This window comes from Teleopsis dalmanni, chromosome 1 (genome assembly GCF_002237135.1).
Source record: "Teleopsis dalmanni isolate 2A chromosome 1, ASM223713v2, whole genome shotgun sequence".
Classification (NCBI taxonomy): domain Eukaryota; kingdom Metazoa; phylum Arthropoda; class Insecta; order Diptera; family Diopsidae; genus Teleopsis; species Teleopsis dalmanni.
Window position 1 is genome coordinate 166,349,412 of NC_051846.1, and position 18,539 is coordinate 166,367,950.

An 18,539-nucleotide genomic window follows, 5' to 3' on the forward strand; every position below is an offset into this window, starting at 1 on the left:
GAAAAATAGCTGATTTCAAAATACACCTTATATCTTAAAAATAATAAATCCAAATAACTTCAGTAGTAGTATATTTGGATACTTTATCTCAATGTGTATATATATGGGCTTGGAAACTATAATGATGCAACACTGGTTTCTAACCAGAAATATACTTCGGGTCTGTTAGACAATTTCAATTATTTAAACAAAATTTTATCTTAATAGTCATAATGTATTAACTATAAATAAATATATACTTTCTGCTCAAAAATTATCCGTATTTTGTTGTTTGTTAAGTATTAGAACTTTTTCAAAAATTTTTTGTTATGTTGGTACACCCTTTCTTGACATATGGTACAAATTTGAGCCCCATCTGTCAATTAGTTTGTTTACAGCAGCTGTTAATGTGAAACTACCTCAAGTGTATATAGCGATTTTTACTATGGAAAATTCTTGTTGTATGCGAATTTTTGACCAAACACGGCACCACTGTCATCGCTCAGGCACCATATTCGCCAGATCTGGATCCGTGCGACTTTTTCATGTTCCCTAAACTCAAATTGCTCCCTCGTGGTAAGTGTTTTGAGTCGATTGAATCGGTAAAAGAGAATTCGCTGAAGGAACTAAAAGCCATACCTGCACGGGCCTACGAAAAGTGTATGTAAGATTGGGTTAAGCGTTGACATATGTGTATCGCTTCAGAAGGAGCATATTTTAAAGAAGATAAAATAAATTTGAATTAAAATTTAAATTTGGGTGTTTTATTTACAAAATCCGAGTACTTTTTGAGCAGAAGATAAATAGTGATTCGGTTTATTTTGGGGACCTTTAGCTAATTATTTCTGGCCGCTTCTGATCACTTGTTTTCTTTAAAGAAATTTTTTCAAAAAATTTTTTTATTATTTTTTCAAAAACCTCATTTATTTCAAATTTTCTAAAAATATTATTTGTAAGAAAATTTATCTGTATTATCTGTTATCTGCTTCTGAAGCGTGTACTGATATTTTTTGAGCATGTATGAACAAATAATAAGTAAATTGTAGGTACATGCAGATAAAAGGAAAATTCTTTACGTGCTAATATATAGATAACATATTAGGTTATAGATAATAGGCAGATAAAACAAAAGATAATATATAAAAATATTTAATTTATTGAAATTATCTTATTTAAATATAATTTCTTTATTTTTTCCTTGATTCATTTTAATATTAAAAATAGACTTCTTGAATAAATGGTTTTTGTTACTTACGTAAATGAATCTTATCTAAAATTTACGCAATTCAGTTATAGAATTGGAAAAAGAACTTATGAGTATTATAAGGTAAATAAGGCTTTCCTTTGAAATAACCAAATAATTAAATATAAAATTTATTTCTCCAATTTACTAGTACTATAGTAGTAGAACCAATCACTAATTTTTTGGAACTCAAAAGGTCTTTCTTTGATAAAACCAATTAATTTAAAATATATATACAATTTTATTTCTCAAATTTACTATTAGTGGAAGATGTATTTTTTTTTTTAAACCAAGAAATTAATAAGTGTTGTTTACCTTAACATGACAGTTCCCACCATAAAAGGTATAGGGTTTTATATTCGTAAGGTGAATGTAAAAATATATTATTCAAAAATAATTATTCTTTTGAATTTAATAAATAATAAGGATAGATGGATTATTCCTCCTTACTTTTAATAAAGCTTTTAAAATAATACTAAATAATTTTTGAATTTAAATAATTTTATTGGATGATTTTGTACAATGTCTGTCTTAATGCCAACAACAAATATGCGAATAAATTAATATTATGTGAATTTTTAATTTTTATTTTTTAATCATAAAATTCTTTTTCATTAATTTTTTTAACAATTAATTAATAATTATTGTGATAAAATGAATATTATCTCTTTAAGGAAATACAAATTTTGTTATTTTACCACGCAAACAATTCAACAAAATATAAGCCGCCTCACAGTGATTTTTGACACCAACAGCTGCCGTCTTACAGGCGGTTATACCGGTACGGTACTCATCCTTATAATCTTCAGGCAAGAGAATATCAACCTGTTTAAGTGCGCCGTCGTATAGAAATTTGCCTTTTTTAATCTGAAATTAAGTAAAAAACTTAGAAAAATTTATTAAATTATTTTTAAATAATATATCTACCGTTTGCATCATTTCCATAATACAGTTAATATAGCATTTGGTGTCTGTATCATCGGGTATAATACCATTTCTTATATTTGCAGCTATTTCTATTAGTAATTACATTCATTTTAATAAAATGTTGTCTGTATTTATTATTTATTTATAATAATTATAATTAACAGATTTTTAAAACATTGTTTTTTATAAATACTATTAAAATTGTCAATACAGTTTTTTATCAACTGATTTTATAAACGTAAAATACATTTATCTCACTAAAATTTATCTCACTATTATTTATCTCACTAAAATTTATCTCACTTAACACATGTTAAGTACTTTCTAATATTTGTGCAGATTTACCAAAGAAAATGAAATCATACATATAGTTTATTGCAGTGCTATATGAAGCATTTTAGTGCTCCATATTAGAACTATTTTTTCCGTTTAGATTTATATAAAAATGTAAGTAAATAGCTGTGTAGTTGTAAAACAAATAGAAAATAAAAGTTAATAGAAAATGTATTTATATCGTTTGTACAAGTTTAGTTTGATTTTTCAGTAATATGTTAGTAATTTTTGTGATGAAGAGAAAATCTTAAGTGAAGATAATTTTTTTTATTTTTTTTTAGTTTTTTTTTTATTTTTTTTTAGTTTTTTTTTTAATTTTTTTTTTATTTTTTTATTTTTTTTTATTTTTTTTTATTTATTTATTTTTTGTTTATTTTTTGTTTATACGGAGGTTTAAAAATGCCTAACGTATCATCATTATTTCGTCACAATAGTGATATGCCCAGTTTGCACGAACTATCGGGAATACTTTAGAATTGAGTCTTGGTTATCCATTAATAATTTTTGTTTTTCTTTGAAAACAAAACCTTTTGTAATCCTTAATTAAAAATAATAATAAAAAGAAATATGGCTATACTAGGAGAACTACATGGACGGTTAAGCTTTGAATTTTAAAATAACTACTTTTATTTGAACTGTAAAACTATTTTCTTCTCTTAAGTCAGTTGATTATTAAATAATCTAGTAACTCTATATCTATATTTATATTAGGCACTAAAATGTTTCTAAGAGAAATGTTAGAGAGATAATTGTTTCATTCTGTATTTATAATATTCCACATACAATGGTTTGCATTATTAAAAATTATTTTTTTTTTTATATATATAGAAGTTAAATCCTTTGTTCATAACTTTGTTAAAGGTGTTAAAATAACATTAAAAATTTTTAAATTATTTAAAGACTTTAAAATTATTAATAATATTAAGTATTTTGTTAAGTCAATTCTTAAAAAAAACAAAACCAACCAAAAAATCTTAAATAAGATAGAATAAATAGAATAGATACAATAGAATAAATAGAATAGAATGCGATAAAATAGAAACAATTATTAAATTGTTTAAGAAAAGTTGAAAGGGATAGTTGCACTATTAATTTTTTTTTTTAATGAAACTTATTAATCGCTATTAAGATATAAAATATCTATCGGAATAATATTATTGAAATCACTTTAAAAAACTTACCCTTAGTGATCTTTGGATGCTTTTTGAGACATACGTCTTTCATTAAGTCAGCCGATGCCCACATTTGTTCTTCAGTTGCCTTTAAAGAAGTAATCATAAAAGTATTAAATTTAAATATTAATCAATAATTAATTTTTTTAAATAATATTAAATTATATATGTATTTAATAATAATAAATTAATAATTTTATATATAGAATTTTGTGGACTCAATTGTGAAAATAATATTAATTATTTTTAGTATTAAACTTTATTACAGCCATTGTTCAGTTAAAATTATGATTTTATTTTCAGTGATCTTTTTGTTTTGTATACTATTAGCTATTTATTATCAGTGATTATGCTTTCATAGATTTTTTAAACCACTTGATCTTTAACATGACAAGGATTAATATATAATCAAAATATTCAAAGAACACTATAGTATAGAAAATAAGACAGGGTATTATACCCTTTAAATATATTGCTCATACGTCAGTATTATGATATATCAATATATATATATACATATTGACATACATACTACATACTGAACTGTTGTTTTTTGTGGTGAGGACGTCATCGTCAGACCGACCGTCGTTAAAATGATGTGCCGACTCCCTAACATTATTATTCCCCTCGGAATCGCTTTTACTTCAAGAAGGGATTATGTGGGCATTTCAAGCCATGCTCTAGTGACTTTCCAGACCTCCACTTTTTTAACGCATTTTCTGCGCTATTTATGTCTGCACTACTTATTCGGCTAGTTTTGGTTATTCTTTCGAGTTCTATTTTCTTCGTTTTAAGAACTTGAATCATATATGATTTTATCGTTCGCAAGCTCTCTGTGTTCGCTCTAATCTTTTTGACTATACTTTCGGGATTAATTGGGCTAATATCTCTTTTCTAAATCTTAAGTACTTATAACCACGGTTACCACTTGAAAATTTTTTCCTGCACCAAAATTGGTTTAAAAAAGTACCATTTCTGTAAAAAAAGGTCCAAAACGAGTTCCGATTTAAATGAAACAACTGTATGAATTACACCGTTCCACCGATATAGTCATAGTTCGCTCATATCGTAATAATCGATAAAAATGATCCAGCTGGAAAGTGTTTAATTTAATACCCGCCGACGGATATGTTAGAGAAAATCTGCAGCTTTAGTGAATGGACTATTATAGCTGAGAAACAATAAGAAGGTATTTATTACCTTTATTTATCTATAAAAGTATATTGAAATGTATTCAAGCATGATTCTAATATATGAAAGCTAATTAAACTCTGTATTAACGAAAGTTAATCATATATTCATATTAAGTGCATGTATTTTATATGCTTACATCAAAAAATTTTATTTTTAACTAAAGCACTTAAGTGCTATTTAAAAGCACTATATGCTTTTTAATATTTAAGCCCAGCGTTTTATCAATACTACTGTGTGAATGCCAAAGATAGTACATAACTAAACAAGTGAGGCAAAAATTACGTGGCTGTGTCAATCTCTGTCTTTGTACTATGCTCAGAATTTCCTATCTAAACGGCATGTCTAACAAGGACCTATGGTCAGGGACAGGTATGGCCAACATTAACGTCGGTATTCAATATAATCTACAAGGCAACAAACGAGAGGTCTACCAAAAACGACTTGGAGAAAGACCACACTAATTGAAATTAACAGTAACGCAGGGTCTAACAGAAACAACTACATTATCATCAGTGCATTGAGAGATGTCGCGTTGCAAAGAAGGCAATGGAAAATACTTGTAGATTACCTATGCCCAGTATAGAGGTGGTGCGGAATCATATGACGCACAAGGTTTAATATATGGTTATTAATATCATTTATCAGATCTAAACAAATGTGACCTTTTGTTATGCATTTGTGTTAAGTTTCTAAGTCTTCTAGCAGGTATTCGTCCTTATAAGTTTTCTATCCTTGATCTACTATTGTTTGAAAACAGAAATTAGTTTTATTTTATGTAAAATATATATTCATTTTAAAAGTGCAAATTTATTTATTGTTTTTTTATTTTTATATTAATTTTGTGTAGTATATTAAAATAAACACGTTTTATTTTATTTTGTTTTAATTAAGAATTGATTCCCTTTACAGTTGATTTTTTTACAGCTGTGCTTTGTATTACCTAAATCCAATTATAATAATTTAGTAATTTTTTTTGTAATTAATAGTTTTTTCACAGCATTACTCTCGTTTTTTAAATCTAATTATTATTGGATTATGTTATGTTATTTATTTACACTGCAGTTTACACTATGGACTTGGCAATAAATATTGAGTCCTTCGACTCCAAGAACTATTCTGGCCAGCTCTACAGTTCTTCATTTGGTTTAATTATTATAATTTTTAATTTTTTTCTTTCTTAAAAAAATATTATATTCGTTTTAGAATATTTAATATTTTAATAATATTATATTCACTTTATAGGGTACTTCTTAAAGGAATTTAACTTTTTATTTAGAGGTGTTCACAATTTTTATAATAAATACCATACATAAATACTATTTATGTTACATTTAATATTGTTAAATAATTTCTTATAAGTATTATTTTCAAATATTTATCACTTTAATAAAAATATTTTATTTTTTTTTTAATTTAGCAGCATTTTTAAAAAACTTACACCGCCTAAAACATTCTTTATATTCGCCAAACAAATGATTACGATCAGAGCGGAAAAGTAAAATAATTTTCCCGACATTCTGGTGTATCTTTTGAAATAAATTTATTTTACTAAAATAATAAAATTCTTTATAGCAGAAAATATGAAAAATTTTTAAATTTATTTCAAGAAAGCAAACTGCTTTTATAGCAAAGGTAATGCGAATTCTACGCATGATTGGAACAAAAAATATGAATGAAATCATTAATTTTCTCTAATTTATCTTAATTATGGAGCTACTAACTAAAGTTAAGTATCTTAACTTTACACAACATAAAAGAGTACAATCACTATTAAAAGAGTATATTACAGTACATTTTTAATTTACCATAAGGTAAATTACAGTACATTTAATTTTATAATATGTTAAAAAAAATAATTATGTTATATGTTATATTGATTGTTCTGTTATTTCTAAAAGTGATATTGATCCATTTCTAACAATGTAATGGATTAATAATAGCTTCAGTTGATAGATGCTATCAACTTTTTTTCATAATTTTAAACATAATTTTAATGGATTAAAGTACACCAATAAATAAATTTATAGAACTTGACAGTTATATGTTACCGCACATTTTCTTTTATATTAGTCAAAGTTGAACCCATAAATACCTTGATATATCAGGTCGAGAAATAACGTACATGAAAAAAAAACAATTTCTTAAGATTACTTATTAGAATAATTATATTGAATATTAAAAATTTTGAAGTTGTTGATCTATATATGTTCCAAATATAAGCAATGACAATACAACCGCATATTAGAACACGGTAGTGAGATTCTATTGGGAACAGTGGTGTAATCGGCTAAAGACGTTAGAAACTATTCTTAAGTTCTTGGCTGAATTTTTAAGCATGATATTTACTTTATTGCTTAATTTAAGTTATTTTAATAACTAGTAATTATTAATTATATTCAGTAATTATTAAGAACCTGTAACTAAAATTTAAAAAAAGATTTAAAAAAAAATTTTTAAATTAAATAAAAAATAAATTAATTATTTAGACTTATTTAGAATTCAAACATTCTACATTTAAATAATACCTTTATGTGCATATATAACGATAAACCACATACATATTGTTTATGACATTTGCACATTGTCGATTGATTCTACAAATATCAAACACTTTATATATACATATGTGCTTATATCAATTACGAAATAAACCCCTTCATTTCACTCACGCATGCAGTTAATTTTGCAAGTTATCACTACAATCAGAATTTATATTTATATACTCATGAAAAACTTATAAACAAGAGCAAAACTCTCTTGACAACACTACTCAGCAGAGTTTCCTCTTCTCTCCAAGTAGCGCTAAACATCATTTCATTACCACAAATCAGATCATGAAAATCTTAGTTTAAAAATCAATCTATGCGATTGACGTTTGAGATAACGCCAGTCTCCATAATTCGTAGACTTTCTCAATTTTTATATTTCTAGGCACTTGCAAAGAAAACATCTATTTAATAGATTCTTTTTCAGCTCTTCTCGCTTGCAGTTTCCTTATTTCTGTTTGAAAGAGCAAAATAATGGACAACAAAATTGTGCTGGGTATGTGCAGAAAATAGTTAGATGAGTGTAAAAATTGCTTAAGTATGTGACCCTTCAGTTTACTCATATTGTAGATCATATTGTACTCATGAGCATTAGCGATTAATCATGCCCATGTGTGTAACCAAATGTATATTTTAATGGATACTCTTCCTCATAAGCGTAAACTCGTATAATTAAACTCTCTCGTGTATCTGTGGATTTTTTTTCAAAATGTGTAGTAATAAATTTCTCATGAGTAAACAAATACAAACTCTGACAGCAACCATATTATATATCTACTTTGTGTAGAAAAAGTGAGGAGTGTAGATATTACTTATATAGGAAGCCTGTTTACCGAAAAAGCAGGATAACTTCGACAAGACATATTAACAGAAAAAGGTCTCATGGATTATTTATGCTCTACAAGTCGTAAATATATAGCGCTGCATCTGGAAATATCATTTATGTTGTTTCAATAGTTGCAGTAGGATGCCAGTGGCAGCTAATCTTGCAAAAAAAACCGGGGTTCCAAGAAAGAGACCTGTTGTGGTAAGAATTGCAGAACCAAAAAAATGTGTACAAGTTCTCTTTAATATTAAATCCATGTATTCTCATATTAAAAGCACTTTTGATAACTAAAATGAAAAGGAACAAAACAAGTTCAAAGGAAACAATATTTGATGTTTATTTTATTGGAGGAGATATAGATATACATAATATAATATATAATATACATTATAATTTACTATACAATATATTAGCGTTGTTATTATATAGTAGCTATAATATATAAAATAATAATATTATTATTACTAGTTTACCTTCACATTTTCCTTTCCTAACAACATTGAAGAAGGTATAGATATATTTATATAAAATTATATACTTAAATATATTGAACAGTTTCCTCTTTATTTTATTAAATCCTATCTATACATAGTAGAAGAATTTTAACAGTCTTACACACATTAAATATCGAGATATTGTCAGTATGAGAACTTCTGCGATCTAAAATTTTATGAAGATTTTATAACAATCCGAAAATGTTATATAAAGGTATATTAATAATACCTTGCATAGAAACTTGTTTCCGAAAGGCTTAAAAATGCGTAGACCTCGTATTTAAATTAAGCTGCGAGGACGGCTGTAGTTTGACACGCTGCTTATAATTGCAACGTTGTGTGAAAAGTCAAGCTTGCAAAAAAACGGGCTGTCACAATTGTCACTTGTCACGTGATAAAGCCGAATACATCTTACCGAATCGAAGTCGAATTAGTCGAATCTTAGTTTTTGCTTTTCGTCAATCACTCTTAGTCATTTGAGAGCCGTGAAAGAGTTCAGTTGTGATCATTGAAAGTCTAACCGAGGTTTCCAATAAGTGAAATATTGAGTTTAACGTAAATTATTTTAACATAAAAGTGAAATAAGTTAATTGCAGAAAAATGGCCTATATGCAAAATTATAATAAGTGTGAGTAAATTTCCTTAACTTATGATATATTGAATAAAATGATTAAAAGCTTGAATGAATGTTAAATAAAAGTTAGAAAGAGATAGCATTATTATTTCCAATTATTTAAAAAAAAAATTATATAAAACTCCACGGCCTTTATACAATTTCATATATACTATATGTATTAAATTCACTTGTTGTGAAATACTTCTATTAACTCGGTATCTACACTATCTATACTTTGACAATATATTTTTGTTTAAAACAAAAATATTTATGTATTAGTGAAAAATTGAGAGTTTATATAAAAATGTTGGCAAAAATTAAGTAGTGTGGGTGCAGGGTAAGTGGTTCGTAATGATCTCTGATGTGCAGAAACCAGGAGATAATAGCATTATTCACTTCGGCTGAGTACGAATAAATAGGCTTCGTGTTTCTGTTACAGTTTTATAAAAATATGTGTATTTCATATATCTTATATATCTTTTATAGTTGCTTGGGCGTCTTTACAGTATAGTTTATTTGGCAAGATTTTTATGTAGTTGTGAAAAACTGCGAGTGTATTGAAAGATCTTGTCAGAATCTAATCAGTGTAGAGTCAATATATCAGATCATATATATGTATATCATATATATGTTTATATGTATATCATATATATGTTTATATGTATATCAGTTTTTTTAAATGCTGATTAAATGATTTTTTATTAAATAAATACATATTGAAATAAAGACGTTAGATTAATATAGTTCTCAACGACTCCAAACAAAAAATGATTACTCACAGCATATGGAATTCAGTTCCATGGAAATAAATTTTTATAAATAGCGAAAAACAAATGTTTCATCCTTTGAAAAAATGAAATTAAATTATACTTCAAAGGATGAATTATTTCAAAGGTTTTTAATTAAATAAATAGTTAAAATAAGAATCTCTTAAAAAAAGGAAATAAATGGTGATATTGTGCCCAAAGACTCAACTCCATAAATCCCAATACTATGGTTTTCTCTCTTAGTTCCATTAAAAAGATTACGTCACCTGTGAGATACTTTTTAATAGTTAATAAACTTCCAATTATATTTTAATTTATTTATATTACATAGTAGTATATTATTTTTCTCTACAAAACTCCACGAAGAAAAATCGGAGCCACCATGTTCCTATATTTTATATCAAAACATATTTTTTGGAGTTGTGAAACATTTCAGTTGTGTCTTATCACTCAACCAGAATCAAACAAATACAGTATTGACCCTATAACTAACTATATATAACTAAATACAGATTATATAAAAAAACCTATGTTTGCATATTTTTATAGTGGCTTAATCATAGGCCAAGCTAGATATAACAATATACAATATAACGAGTAGATAGGAAACCAATGTTATTGTCATCCACACACACGTATGAAACTTAACGAAGCGTTTGAACAAAATACATACTTCTCTACGTATGACGAACTCTTCGTACATGCGTTGTGTGCACTGAAAAAATAATTCTGTTGATATAACCATATTTTACATAAGTCTCAGGTCCAAATATTCTTTCTTAACGCATCATGTTGATTAAACCATACCACATGTTGGTGTTCATATCTTTTTTACCATATGAGCTAAAATTTCTCTAAAAAAAATTTTTAGAACAATTTAACTAGTATGTAGTTAGAGCATATGTTTCTGAGTATACAACTTGTCAGATTTCTATAGCATTTAGCGCAAATGATGAGAGAAAACATAATTTTCGATAAGTTTCTATCCTTTCGTTGTGTCTATTGAGGGCTAGATTTTATTTCCTCTAGTTTGTTAATATACTTGCAATTTATTATAAACAAGTATCGAAGACCTCACATGAAAGTGAATTCTTGGCTTTAAATAATAATATTTTTTTTTTAAATCAGTATATAAATATATATATTATGAACTATAATCACATTAGTCATCTAGTAATCATAAATTTCGTAAAAACATTTTTATCTTTGTTTTCATCTTTATTTTAACCATCCAATACTTATAATAAGTGAGATTTTTCATTGTAGCATGCTTGCTATATTCGCCAAGACCGACAACATAAACGATTCTTAACGTTATTTATTAGTCTTTTGTTTTATTTATGTAGAGTCGATGACATGAAAATCGAAACTTGGTAACCTATAATTTATGTAATTGGGAGAAAGACTATACATTTGATAATTAATATTTATTTACATAAATAAATATTGAATTTGTGCTCAAAGTTGAATTTTGTTTACTATATTTGCTTTATATAATTTTAAGAAATAATTAATTTAAATGTTTTCGTTAGAAATGGAAAGCACCAAAAATTAATTATACTATAATTATTCTAAATATTTTTGACATATATATAAAATACATATTTATACTTATAAGAGAACTGAATATTTTATGAATAATTTATTATTATATTAGAACTTCCATTATATTATTGATAAGACTTTTTCTATCTTGACAAGAATTCATAGGTTATGTAGCCCAAAACAAATCGTATATACATATAGTATTACTAAGAAACACTTAGGTACTTAAATATTTCATACATTTATTAACGGAATATCCGATGTAATTCCTACTCAGTTAAGAGAACTGTAATTTAGATAAACGTCGCTTTATTCAGATTGACATGCAAGTACTTAAATTACTAGTTTTGTTTTAAATTAAAAAATAAAAATATTTTAAGGTTTTTAATTTATTGTATATTATTAAGTTAATTCTGGGACAGCCCGTTATCAGCAACTATACAAGTATTTAATTATAGTATAGAGAATGAGCTGCGAAAATCATCAGAATAACTGAAAAAATCTAATAAAACAAAATAATAATGTTTGTTAAAAATTACATATATATAATATATACAAGCTCCCAGAAAATTAAAGGTAGAAGAACAAGAAATAGAATGGGCCGATACTCTCAAATACCTAGGCATAACCTTTGATAACAAGCACTCCTGGAAAGCACATTTCAAGTCCAAACGAGCTCAAGCTGCCCGAATATTACACTCCCTTCACCCGCTCATCAGCAGCAAAAAGCTCAACATAAAGAATAGTGTTAGCATATTTAAGCAAATTATTAAGCCAGGACTACTTTATGGACTACGTAAGAGGAGCGGATATCCACAGAGATCTGAGAGTCGATTCAGTCGAAAAATACATTAAAGATCGTGCTCTGAAACTGTTCAATATAATTGGCAGTCACAATAATCCAACTCTCAGCATCCTAAAAATACAGCGAAATTTGATAACCACAGGCAGATACAAAGACATCAGATCCATCATATTATAAAGCCCCGTAAAGCCCCGTATTTAGTGTGACTTAAAACTGTCCACAGATAAAATAGAGTAAAGGTGCTGATTCACCAACTCAGACATCTGAATATCATATATATATGCTTCTGTTATATGTTAAAGAAATAATTAAAGCAAAAATTACTTCACTACATCTACTTCCTTAACATTTTTATTTTTAATTTTTAATTAAACAAAACGTACTTATACAAATCGTAATAAAATAGATATATCACCAAATAGGTACATAGGTACATAGGTACATAGAATACAAGTCTCAGCGCGAGAATATAAACTTCTATACGTTAATAAAATATCAGCAAACATACGACTGCTCTCAGAAACACAGCAGATGGATCATAAGGTTCAATAAAAAAACACAGACAATACTTATTCAGCTGGAAGTGTGGAGATAACTCTTTTCGTCGGCAGTATGTAAAACCACTTGAAGAACATAGAACACATATCTTACTACTCTCGCTTTATAATAGCACGAGGACCGTTTTCGCTTTTTTTAGAGAGCCAATAATCATCGCCAGTTTGATACAAGAAATGTGTGACTCAGTAGAAATGTCGTAGTCGTAGTCAACAGGCTTGTCATTGGCAAGGGTTTATCACTGAATTCCTCAGTCTAGTAATGACAAAACTGAGAATAAGAGAGCATAGTCGCTAAGTACATAATAATATACCCAAATGACAAAGGAAGAGTTTACTAACTGATAGATTGAAATTCTATGGTCCGGACGTAATTCCGAACATAGCTGGTGTTCTTAAAGACACATACTTCCACAAGAGACAATTTCTGTTTCTACACAACAATAATAAAATTAATGCTCTTGATGCTAATTTTGGAGTATAATATTTTTTGAGATTATGTATATAGTATAAGACTTATCTTTATCTTTATTTTGATACTCGTATTTCAGTTTCAAAAAGGTAGATGGATTTCAGAAAAATCGGTAATCTAAAAATCTAGTTCATATTTACTTATGAACTTATTTTGTTTTAAGGGCATATATATTATAAAATAGATAAATCTAATAGAAAATTGATCCGAAATTGTTGAGAAATTTTAAAATATCATGTATTGCGAGAACGCATTCTACTACTTTTAAGCTAAAAGGGACTATATGAGGGGTGTTCAAAAAGTTTTCGTGCAACTTACAAGGAAATGATTTAGAAGTCCCAAAAGATAAAGAGAAATTTGGATGAGTTACGATAGTCATATATGAAGGTCACCATTTATGCTGAATTGACTCTGAATCCAGTGATTTCTTGTGTCCTTGCTGAATTAAATATGAATCTAGTGGCCTCTTGTGTCCTTGCTGAATTGAATACGAATCCAGTGGTCTCTTGTGGCAATTACAGCAGCTCTTTAAAAACTGAGATATTACCTTGAAACCGATTCTCGTTTCAGTAAGTAAAGAAGTCATGGTTTAATAAAAAAAAACCCTCCTGATATAAAGAAAAATACTTATAAAAAAAAGATATGTCTGAAAGGCCACCAAGCAATAAGTTTCCGTCTACGAGAGCGGTAGCGACATCTAGCGGAAACTAGTATAATATTTTTTTTTTAATTTTTAAATAATATTATACAAATAAATAAATTATTAAAATTATTATTTTAAACAAAATTTTAACCATAATTAAAAATTAAAATAAATGCTTAATTCATTAAATATTAATGAACATTAAATATTAATAAACAAAATAAACATTTTTTATATGTTTTAAGATAGGTAAATCTGAACAATTTAACAAATAAAAAAAAACAGTTTCATTACCTAAAAATACTTAATAAAATCAGAATTATTGATTAAATGCCAAACCCGGGAGTGGTTTACTCCATTCCGTTCTGAAAACTTCGGTGTCAGAAATGCGAGAGTTATATTAAGTGTTTTGGAAGTATTCAAAGGGACTTGTCTATTAATAGCTGCTACAGCCAGATATAACCATTAATTCACCCCTCTACTACATACAACTCGACCCTTTGAAGGTAACTATCAAGAAAAAGAGACCAAGACTGGTCCACTGAAGATAAGTTATGTTCTACCATGCTAATACCAGGGCATATATGTCTTTAATGGATCCGAACAAATTGTCCGAAATTAGTTAGTAAGTTTTACCACCACATAGCCCGAACCTGCTATCATCTGATTGCTATTAGTCAGGGTATCTGCAAAACTTTATTGATGGTAAAAAATTGACTGAGCGAAGAACCACTAATCCAAGTTTTTTGTCAATAAACCACTGAAGTTCTACACAGATGGGATTGCTCTTAATTGTTATTCGTATTAGATACAATATTAAAACGATTTTTGTCCATATTTTAAGAATCGTTAATAAAATGAAAAAAAAATGGGACTATGAAACTTTTGGAAAATGGGACTAGCAAAAAGTCGTCAATATAAAGTTACTTATATTAAATTATTTAATATAAATTATTAATTAATTTTATTATGTTGAAGCTCTTTGAGCTAGTGCACTTGAACACTATTACGCCTTGACTGGATTAATGTTTATCACTTCATCAGACTAAGCAATAATTGACCTTATATCTGCATACCTTCCCGAGGAGCCTGTAACCATTCTGAGATTTGATAACGCGGTGTTGGTAGATTAATCTTAAAAATGTTCCAAAAAATGGTAGATACTTTTTATAACACCTAATATAGTTTTAACATAAAATGCTCTCATTAATTAATCAACAAGTTTTAAAAATAATATAATAAACTATATATTTTAATAAAGTTAACAAATGGAATAACTTTTAAAACACATTTTTTAAAAATTTTTCATTACTTGAAAGAATTAATCAATTAATGATTTTTAAAAATAATTACTAAAATATATATTTTAATAAAGCTAACAATTAGAATATCTTCTAAAAATAATTTTTAGAATTTAGGCCCTGTGCAAGCTTGAGTAAATTGATGGTAAATTGAGGGAAATAGTGAATTATGTCGGTATGGCAGCGAATGTTGGTATTTACAAGAATTTTAAGTAGGATAAACTAGATAAAAATTAGGTAAATTAGGTGTTACCATTTTGAAAATTTTAACAGATGTTTAATAAATAAATAAATGAATTTGAAAACGTTTAACCAAAGATAATAAATAACTGCAATAAATAAGTAAATAAATATTTACATAAGTGCAGTGTGCAAAAAAATCCTTAGGAAATTCTAGTTTACTTTACCTCAATGTACTCGAACTCGCACACGGCCTTAATGAATTATTTATTTTAGTAAAATTAACAATTAGAATATCTTTTCAAATAAATTTTGTCGAGCTGGTGCTCTCTGTACAATTACCTTCCACATTTATTTATTCAATACATAAACCAACCATAAGTTGTCACAAAGAAAGAGACAACACTATATGCATATATGACAGAAATGTCGCTTAATCAACAACATCGCCAAATAGAAGGAGTCTGCAATTTACTATAACTCAAAGTTTTTTAAAGAAAACCTGTGCTGCAGTCGTGTTCCCCGCTTAAAAACGATAGTTTTAATAATATATAATTAATTAATTTCATAGTTGGATCAATATTTTATACAAGAATGCCTGTTAAAAATGACGGTGAATCTGATGAAGCCTTATCCGCTGAATCTGAGCATTCCAGCCACGGTGGACATGAATCTAGTGGAGATGACGAAGAAGCTAACGAATCTGACGATTCCTCTGAAATGGATATGTCTGAAATAGAGCGGCGACGTGCGGAAAGTTTATCGGTTATAGGTAAGTAATATTGCAACATAACCAACTACATAGTTTGCAATATGTTTAATAAATTAAAATAAATGAAAATATTGTTTTAAATAAATAATAAAAATTTTTTATTATTTGTAGCGAATCTGGAGTGCCAATTTCAAACTTTACGTGAACAATACTATTTGGAACGCATTAAGCAACTTGAGCAGCAGTTGAATGCGGTGCGTAATGGCACCTCTGAAGAATATTTGCAGCCACTCAATGAGTTGGAGAAAGTGCTTCACAATCGGGTTGAAGTGGCGGACGTACAACGAAAGTTGAGATTAGAAAACATTGAACATAAATATCATTCAGAATTACAAGCAGCACAACAAAATTTTGAGGTAAAATTACTACTTTCATAAAAATAGTTATCAAAAATGAAATGCGTCCAATCAATGCTTACAGAGTGAAAAAAAATTGGCATATGATCAAATACATGATGACCTAATGGATAAAATACGACGTTTAGAAGAAGATCGCCATAATGTAGATATATCTTGGGCAGATTGGGGTACCGATAAACGTACCAGTAAAGTACGCGGTCCAGGGCGTAAAAAAGCAGTTACTGTTACTGGACCGTATATTGTATACATGCTGCATGAGGAAGATATAATCGAAGACTGGACGGCAATTCGTAAGGCAACAAAGCGTTCTCAAGCTACAGCTGCGGCTACCGCAGCCACATGATTGTTACTGTAATAATGACTACCAAACTGAGCTTCCAGCAATGTACAACAGTAATATTTAGCTGCGAAATTACTAACGCATCTTACTGACACACTTAAATAAAGTGTGCCGTGAAGCAGACTTATACTTCAACTTAGTTTTATAAGATGTAAATTTAAATAGCAATAATGCCCGCACACCAGTTCTTAATAAATTAATCATTGTACCATTTAATTAAACAAAATACATTAAAAAAGCAAATTTTTCAAAACAAAAACTAATGTTTTCCAAACTTTTATTTAAAAGAATCTATTGTAAAATTTTCATAATTACTTTAAACCGATAATCTAATAATTAGTAGCCGTTATCTTTAAGAAACTCGCGTACCACATCAACGTAATCTCCATGGAAATATATTTGACGACTCATTTCATTCACACGACTTGCACAAGTCTTACCATCCCGCGATTTTTCCACAACCGCACGTAAGTCTTTCTCCAGTGCCCATATATCACCTTGTATCCGACGTATCGCAGTAATACGACGTTGCCCACGGTAATATCTTTTCAAATAAACTGGAATCATATGATTTGCTGTGCGTGCTACATAATATTTCAACTTGTCTGGGTTATTAAGCGCGGTCGGTAATTTCCATCCAGAAGGGTATTCTTTTTTCACCTCCGGCTTTGGTACAATTATTTGTGGCAAAACGCGTTCAACATATTTCCATTCAGGAGGATTGTGTACAACTTCGACATTTGGATATTCTTCAAGTGGTCGCACTTTGGGTGAACTCTGAAAACTGGAGTATCGCGTAAGCGTGAGGCAGGCGGGTGTGAAGTCACGTAACTGGTAGAAAACGAAATTTATATTGTCACCGGAAGAGCAATAATAGGTCATAAATAAAATTGACATACCTTTATAATGTTTTCCAACTGATATTTTATATTATTTTTACCAATTAATGTTGAAAATAAATGCCTTTGCACACCTGCCATATTTATTTATTTTGTAATAAAATATTTTCGGTATGCAGCATGCAATACAAACAAGGCTGTCAATTTCAAAACAGCTGTTGTGGAACCTGAGTGGATCGTAATATTTATAGGAAGAAATTTATCATTTTATTTACTATATTAGTCTATTTCCAATAAATTGATGATAAACTGAGGGAAATAGTAAATTATGTCGGTATGGCAGCGAATGTTGGTATTTACCATAATTTCAAGTAGGGTAAATTTGATAAAATTTAGATAAATAAGGTGTTATCATTGTGAAAATTTTTTAAGATGTACAATATATATATAAATAAATTTGAAAACTTTTAACCAGAAATAATAAATAAGTGCAATAAATAAATAATCAAATATTTTCATAAGTGCAGTGCAAAAATCCACAGGAATTTTCAATACTAACACTAAATACTAATTTCCTATCATTTTTTTTTTGTATAATAGTTGCAATCGTTAATGAATTTGCCAAGCAATGC

The 18,539-nt window shown here is 27.9% G+C and overlaps 3 protein-coding genes across 3 annotated transcripts; 1 reads left to right on the forward strand and 2 right to left on the reverse strand.

The window, feature by feature from the left end:
* Window positions 1–1,889: 1,889 nt before the first annotated feature.
* Window positions 1,890–6,384, reverse strand: LOC119669881 (general odorant-binding protein 19a-like). The gene is made up of 4 exons (XM_038079923.1): window positions 6,287–6,384; window positions 3,664–3,742; window positions 2,150–2,238; window positions 1,890–2,089 (listed from the first exon to the last, which is right to left on the reverse strand). Exons 1-4 carry the CDS (start codon window positions 6,362–6,364, stop codon window positions 1,892–1,894), a joined length of 444 nt encoding a protein of 147 aa, XP_037935851.1. The 5' UTR covers window positions 6,365–6,384; the 3' UTR covers window positions 1,890–1,891.
* A 9,628-nt stretch (window positions 6,385–16,012) lies between these two features.
* Window positions 16,013–17,321, forward strand: LOC119669942 (breast cancer metastasis-suppressor 1-like protein). Its single transcript, XM_038079996.1, has 3 exons — window positions 16,013–16,369; window positions 16,481–16,725; window positions 16,790–17,321. The coding sequence occupies exons 1-3, from the start codon at window positions 16,192–16,194 to the stop codon at window positions 17,069–17,071; spliced, it is 705 nt and encodes a 234-aa protein (XP_037935924.1). The 5' UTR covers window positions 16,013–16,191; the 3' UTR covers window positions 17,072–17,321.
* A 10-nt stretch (window positions 17,322–17,331) lies between these two features.
* Window positions 17,332–18,111, reverse strand: LOC119669943 (probable 39S ribosomal protein L49, mitochondrial). Its single transcript, XM_038079997.1, has 2 exons — window positions 17,968–18,111; window positions 17,332–17,899 (listed from the first exon to the last, which is right to left on the reverse strand). The coding sequence occupies exons 1-2, from the start codon at window positions 18,046–18,048 to the stop codon at window positions 17,405–17,407; spliced, it is 576 nt and encodes a 191-aa protein (XP_037935925.1). The 5' UTR covers window positions 18,049–18,111; the 3' UTR covers window positions 17,332–17,404.
* Between the last annotated feature and the right edge of the window lie 428 nt (window positions 18,112–18,539).